The sequence below is a fragment of the Battus philenor genome, unplaced genomic scaffold, assembly GCF_028537555.1.
Source record: "Battus philenor isolate CCGP_79_NKW_IND1 unplaced genomic scaffold, ilBatPhil1.0.hap1 SCAF_29, whole genome shotgun sequence".
In the NCBI taxonomy this organism is placed as follows: Eukaryota; Metazoa; Arthropoda; class Insecta; order Lepidoptera; family Papilionidae; genus Battus; species Battus philenor.
Window position 1 is genome coordinate 7,160,467 of NW_027181692.1, and position 7,197 is coordinate 7,167,663.

At 32.6% G+C, this 7,197-nt stretch overlaps 2 protein-coding genes across 2 annotated transcripts in view; both read left to right on the forward strand.

The window, feature by feature from the left end:
- LOC137926135 (uncharacterized) overlaps window positions 1–2,893 on the forward strand; it is a 59,824-nt gene extending 56,931 nt beyond the window's left edge. Inside the window, exons 32-33 of the mRNA XM_068769665.1 lie at window positions 413–575; window positions 1,939–2,893. Coding sequence (XP_068625766.1) covers window positions 413–575; window positions 1,939–2,141 — 366 coding nt within the window. The 3' untranslated portion in view covers window positions 2,142–2,893. The remainder of the gene's footprint in view (window positions 1–412; window positions 576–1,938) is intronic.
- Window positions 2,894–4,324: 1,431 nt separating this feature from the next.
- Window positions 4,325–6,810, forward strand: LOC137926321 (uncharacterized). Its single transcript, XM_068769923.1, has 2 exons — window positions 4,325–4,456; window positions 5,219–6,810. Exons 1-2 carry the CDS (start codon window positions 4,393–4,395, stop codon window positions 6,457–6,459), a joined length of 1,305 nt encoding a protein of 434 aa, XP_068626024.1. The 5' UTR covers window positions 4,325–4,392; the 3' UTR covers window positions 6,460–6,810.
- Window positions 6,811–7,197: the final 387 nt, after the last annotated feature.

Genomic DNA, 7,197 nt, shown 5'->3' on the forward strand with positions numbered 1-7,197 from the left:
TTCCTGCTTCTTCTCCACAAATCTAACACCTTGCGAACTAGAGTAGTCATAAATAAAATTGAATAAAAAAATTAATAAATACTAAGTAAGAGTTTTGTGAAAGGTATTTTATCTTCATCGGGTCTATAAACTTTGATGGAACAAAATCTTCAGGAGTATATAGTAAACAAATATTTACTTTTTAATATATATAGCAATCAGTATTTTGATAACGTTTTTTAACTATATTATCATTAGGTTATATACTAGTTATAAAATCATTTATTTTTGTATAAAATATACTAAACGTTACTTGACAGCAAAAGAGCATATATACATTAATTCTTTCAAAGAATTTACGTCTATATCAAATCTTCCTTGTGTTAAAAATTCTGGCAACTCGGTGGACTTAATTTAATAAAAAAATTCTCAGGCTGCCGGCTGGGGTCTTACAACAGGACTCAAAGGTTCAGAATCCCCGGAGCTGAAGGTGATCGACCTTCCATACGTGTCTTATGTGGAATGCGTTCAACAAACGCAACCCGCATTCAAACAGTACATAACACACGACAAGATCTGTGCCGGCGACACAGAAGGTATGTTTAGAAAAAAATACTAATTAGCTATGAAAACACACATACATATATATATATATATATATATATATATATATATATTTATATATATATATATATATATAGTGTGTGTGTGTGTGTGTATGTATATGTAGTGTATATATACACACATAAATGATAACACTGTGATAAAAAAAAATTATGAATCGTAAATGACAGCAGAATATATAACGGATAAAATAGCAGGTGCAACAATAGATAAAATAGCAGATAATATAGCAAATAAAATAGCGGATAATATAGCGTATTAAGAAAGGAACTAATATATAGCTACATCCGCACATGCTGTGTTAGTCGTGCAACAAAGTGCACCGGCCGCCAGTCTGATAAATGCGCATGCGGTAAACAATGCCAAACACAACTACCACCATTAATCTACTCTACACGTGTTTCACCCCTCCTCCATCCTCAGGAGTAATATTACACCGATTAGTGCCTAAAACAGAGTGAAGATATGAAAAGGTCCAAGGAACCAAGGTCACGGTTCTTGCTCGTATAATTTCACGTCTGAAGTGACAGGGGGAGGAGCAATGTTACACCGACCAGTGCCAAACATCAAGTCCTCTGGTTGCATTTCATTGCACGACTACTGCTGCATAGCGGAAGTAGCTATATATTAGTACCTTTCTTAGTTAGGATGAACTTCCGCGAGGTAACGCCTGAATCTATTGGATAGATAATATATAGTTTACGCTTACAATATTAGATATTAAATCTAATTAAATACCTGGTAATACACCTATCCCCCGATTTACACGGTACTTATTTTACATGTTTTCGCTTTTACACGGTTTTCCAAATAAGTTTTTTTTTTGTTTTAATAACCGATTTTATTACCATCTCTCATGATGTAAATATTTCTGCTTCAAACATCGAATCGACACAAATAACTTCGAGTGATAAAAGTGAATTCGAACCTTTGATTCCGCGGAGGAAAACAGAATGGGAGTAATTTCTGACAGTGATAAAGGATAATAAAACATCATTGGTTTTATTGTTTGTTCTTCTGTTTAATGTATTGTAATTAAATAAAAAAAAAACAGTATTTCCGTAATATATTAAATATTTTAACTTGTCAATGCATTTTATTTTTATTTATGTGTACAACTTAAAATATTAAAAAAAAATCAAAATTATGCATTTTCTGCAAGTTTTTCGTTTTACACGGTTTTGACTAGAAAATTTTAAATTTTCGATTTACACGTTTTTCTCAGGAACGTATCTACCGTGTAAATCGGGGGATAGGTGTATAAGAGATAATATAAGAAATAATATAAAAGATAATATATCAAATTATAATAGGAGATTTCTCTTACTCTCGAAGGTCTTCTACTGTGCCGCGGTGACAGTGGGGGTGGGCTGACATTCCCAACGCTGGTTGACAATACGCTGCGGTTCTATTTACGAGGAGTCGCGTCCACCAGTCCACCTTCTAATGATAACAACCTGTGCAACACCCACGCCCTCACCGGCTTCACAGCCATCTCCAAATACCAGCATCTCATCAAAACCTACTGGCTCACCTAGGGTACATGACCAATATGTGACCAGGAGTAATGTGACAACAAAGTTCACTAATTTTAACCCTTAAATGCATAATGATGTAAAACTGCAAAATAACTTACACGTAAAATGAATACTAAACTTAAAAGTAAATGCACAGTGTTGTATATCTACAACATAAAATTTAAAAAAAATAGGTATTAAAAATATTATATACATTTTTTTTCTATTTTCCCTGCATTTTAGTGTACTTACTTATCTGGAAGGTTAATATTTTTAAACGGTTTTATTTGGTTCGACCCGTACGGAATTTATTTGGATCAAAATTAGAAATTGAAATTCAAGCACCTTCCCGTTGTCAGATTGATCTGAAATTTGGTACACACATTTAATTTAGATTATTGTCACAATATAATAAAATCAATAACATTATAAATCTAAGATGGCCGCCGATACAAAATGGCAGATTACATATTTTTCCTTAACCCCCTCAATATGGGTATCAAATGAAAGGGCTACACTAGTAAAACACGATGATTATGACAAAATTTAAAATTCTAGATGGACGCCGTTCCAATATGGCGGACTAGGTACATATTTTTCCACAACCACCACAATATGGGTGTAAAAAAACCGTTTAACTTAAAAGTTTTTATTTAAAGTATAAATATAAGCCATGCATTTAAGGGTTAAATATTAACTGTATTGAATAAACATTCCAAAGAGATATTCAATATATATATGTAATTTAGCCATCAATAAATAGATATAAGAAATTGTCTTTTCATTTATCATCATCATTATAGCTATAGATATGTATTGTTCGACATAGGCTTTCTGATATCGGAAAATGCTAGATGTAGGAATCCTTAATAAGTTTTGTCCATCTTGTGTGGAAGTCATATGCGCTTACCGGTCCATATCTACTTCATAATCTTAAGACGTCAGCAGCATCTGGTCAAAGTGGTCACCACTTCAAATTATTACTAGGCTATAATATAGTTCGTCTAACAGATCCCGTAATTTCTGATTCGATGTAAGAAAAGGACCAATATTCAGACACTTCCGCACATGCAGTGGTAGTCGTGCAACAAAGTGCACCGCTCGCCAGCCCGCTGATAAATGCGTATGCGGCAAACAATGCGAATTACACAACCGCCACCGTTAAATCACTCAACACGTGTTTCACCCCTCCACGGGGCATCTTCAGGAGTTATGTTACACCGATTAGTGCCAAACACAGAGGGTGTTAAATATTCTGATTCGATTTCCTACATAAATTCCAGGCATATACCTGGTTTGTTTAGTAATTGTAAGCGTATCAATTACATCAATTAAATTTATGTGTAAGATTTTTAAGCTCTGTTCACCTTGACCGTGGACATTATAATCCTCGTAGTCCGCGAGGGACCCTATGGAAGACATAGCAGCCTATCATGGCTGAGGCATCAAATCATTCTTAATAATAAAATTTACTATTACCCTTTAAATGAAAATAAATATTAAAAGTTTTTATACACCGAAAACAATTATATATGGTGCGATGTCTGCTAAGATAAATGTTAAGATGACGGAAGCTTGTAGCAGTAACGAAACAGAAAACATATATTGGCCATATCGATAAAAGCAGAGCAAAATATCGATATATCGATATTTTTACTCCGAGGATCGGAATTACTGAATAAAATTGTCAAAATACTGAAATGTGAAAAAACAACGAATAGATATAGTACTATTGTTAGTATATATATTACTATTGTTACTTTATAGAATAATTAATTTTGTTTTTAACTATTATTAATACAGTAAGATTAATATAATGGTTTCTTAGTCAAATCAATACTTGTCAGATATAGATATCAGATGCACTTTACTAGAGATGTTCTTAGATAGTCGGTCAGACTTAAAATTACGACGATTCATCCTAAATTATATTAAGTCTTATTTTTAAATTTTGTTGTGTGCAGACAGTATAAAAAAAATTGTTTCAAGCACAAGTTCTATCTAATGCTGTATACTTATTTCCAACGCCTTACTATCTTTCTTACAAAATTCTTTTTGTTTAGTTCTCAGTTGGTCCATTTACCGATAATTTACGATTAAAAATATCGATTGGCTAATTCCTAAAAAAAATCGATACTTTCATATATCGACAATGCACTCCCGTAAAGTTTAGATGACAGACGTCAGTAACAGTGCGAGTCCACATGTCATAAACGAACGATATTTATAAATATAACATTGCTGAAGTTATGTTAAATTATTTTTTGCTGAAATGGGGGATAAATGTTCAAACGATGCAGTCTTAGTGCAGTTGGAGAAAATGAAAAAACATTCTGGTATGTATTAAAAGAAAATATATACGTAAAAACTTTAACTTATTCACGTGTTATTTGTAAATATATTGAATTAAGCACTAATAAGTCAATCCTTGTCCAACGGTAAATATATTGAATTAAGCACTAATAAGTCAATCCTTGTCCAACGAAAGATTAAACCCGGCTCTGTACAATCTAATATATAAAATTCTCCTGTCACGGTGTTCGAACTTGAACTCCTCTGAAACGGCTTGACCGTATTTTACCAAATTATTTATGCGTATTTAGTAGGTCTGAGAATCGGCTACTATCTATTTTTCATACCCCTAAGTGATAAGGGTTATTCACCCTTAAAATATTTTTTTTTATTTTTTTGACGAAACTTTGTTTTTTTTTATGATACAACATACAAAAATACATACAACCCTAAATTTTCACCCCTGTACGATCAACGCTTATTTTTAAATTGAAAATTAAAAATATTTTTTTTGCAAAACAACGTTTGCGGGATCAGCAGTATGCTATAAAAGTGTCCTAAGGTACTTTGGCAGACAACTAAATTTCTTCGTCGAACTACTTGTTGTGAGGAAAGTATATAGTTAAATACCACGGTGTTGCTCACTTACCCGCTTATCAAATCTAGTCAAATTAATAATTGAACTCTCATTTATTACTGTACTAAGGGGTGCTGAGGATAGGATATTGCAGATCTTGCAGTTGATTCCGTCAAGATCAACAATCTTCAAAAATGAAATAATAATTTGTAAATTATTTTTGTTTCAGATGGACCGCTCATTGAATTACTCAAAAGTCTCATCACTAATGATGGCAAAAAAACCACAGTTTTAACCAATTCCCAGATACTCAATATACTTCAAATTGAATTCGACATGGACTTGAAAAAGCTACATGACTTAGAAGTTGATATATATCTGAATGTTGTGAAGAAATATCTTAAAGACTGGCCAGAGTGGAACGTCTTTGACAAAGCCGTTACTGATCTTAAAGAAAAGGGTGATGATGTTATAAAAGATATAATTAAAACACATTACGTTAATCTCAAGATGTATTTGCGCTGTATACTAGGCATTGCACAGGAGCTAGCGCCAAATGTTATAAAAAAGATTCCACAAAAACAAAACCAATCGCAATCAACTGATACAATTGATGAAGAGAATTTGGTGATGGAAGTTGAAGCGACCAGATCTCAGTTAAACAATTTTATATTAAGATACCCTGTGAATGACAATATATTTAACCTTGAAAGTGCAAGTACATTGAATAACAACTCCAATTGGTTGTCTTTAGGGTCTATATTGAATTGGACTGGAATTAAATTCGAAATAAAATTCAAATGGTCCAACAATCAATGTTTAGTATTAAAATATGATAATAACCACAAAGTTAAAATGAATCTTGTTAATAAAAAGCTTCTTATGCCACCACCAGATTCAAAACTCGATATTGAATGGCAAGTCAAGTTGGAGCAATCTAATCTGATGAAAATATCAAAGAGTTCATTGTTACATAGGTTTAAACAGTACAACTCAACGGGAAAATGCATAAAATGGAGGCCATTAATAAGAAGTGCGTATAAAACTTTGAAACACATCACGCAGAACATGCCTTCGAATATTGAAATCCCTGCATACTTTAGAAGGAATCTAAGCGAACACAGTTTTGTTAGATACATGTACCAGAATGTTCCGGAAGATTCTAGTGCTCTATATGATTTACAATTAGAAGAAATAATCTCACCGCAATGCCAATTGAACATTTCATTGTTGCCTGATGTCGGAATTGAGGAAACTGTGACAATTATATGTGAATTTTGTCAAATGACATACACTGGGCAAAATATAGTAAAACAGATAGAGAATCATTTTAAAATTTCACATAGCAACGAATTGGATTGGAAGTGTATGTTCTGTTCTAAGACAATCCCAGTATCTACATTGACGGAGAAAAGTTGGCAACATACTTGTGACTGCACAGAATCATTATCTCAATCCGTACCAAGCTAGCACATGTATCATCATATTTCTTAGTCATATATGTTTGTATATGTCTCATCACCATTACATATATCAGCTGATAGACTCTCATAGACCTTACCTAACGATTACCAAGATGACATATCTTTTGCTGCAAACATCCAGAGATCTCCTGCAAATGTTATTATTTGGTCATTCCATCAAATGGGTTACTTTTATATTTTTACCTTATTAATATAGGTTCCCAACAGTGGCACTGACCCTTATAACTCTACCCGTAGCAGATCTAGACTATTTCAGTGTATTATAACATAACTTTCTTGTCATCAATCATCTTCATATACAGAGTGATTATTTCTAAATCAAAAAGTGATGAATGTATAGTTCTTTGTTGACATTTAATGAATTGAACACCCTATATCTAAATAACAATGATAATATAGTAAGTTAAAGCTAAAATTAATTATTTGTTTATTATCTGTTTCTACAGACTTTGTACAACCAGTCCTGTCACATTGGTGTAAAAGAAAACATAGATATTACAGTGTGATCGCTTTATACAGAATGTTTGGAAATGGGTATAAGAGCCCTAAATTTATAGCACATTTGTTGAATCACCCTGTTTATTAGAATAATGCATTGTTTTGTAAAAATGTTCAAATTTATTTTATAAAGAGGCTGTTATAAGAAATTTATTGGTCAGATCAATATCTAGAAGTGGACTTCATGAGCGAAGTGACTAAATTGGGTTGATACCTTGACAGCCAT

Coding starts and splice junctions, on each gene's coding strand:
- LOC137926321 (XM_068769923.1), top strand. CDS start 4,393: ATGGGGGATAAATGTTCAAACGATGCAGTCTTAGTGCAGTTGGAGAAA. Junction 4,457..5,218: donor GAAAATGAAAAAACATTCTG/GTATGTATTAAA, acceptor TTTTTGTTTCAG/ATGGACCGCTCATTGAATTA.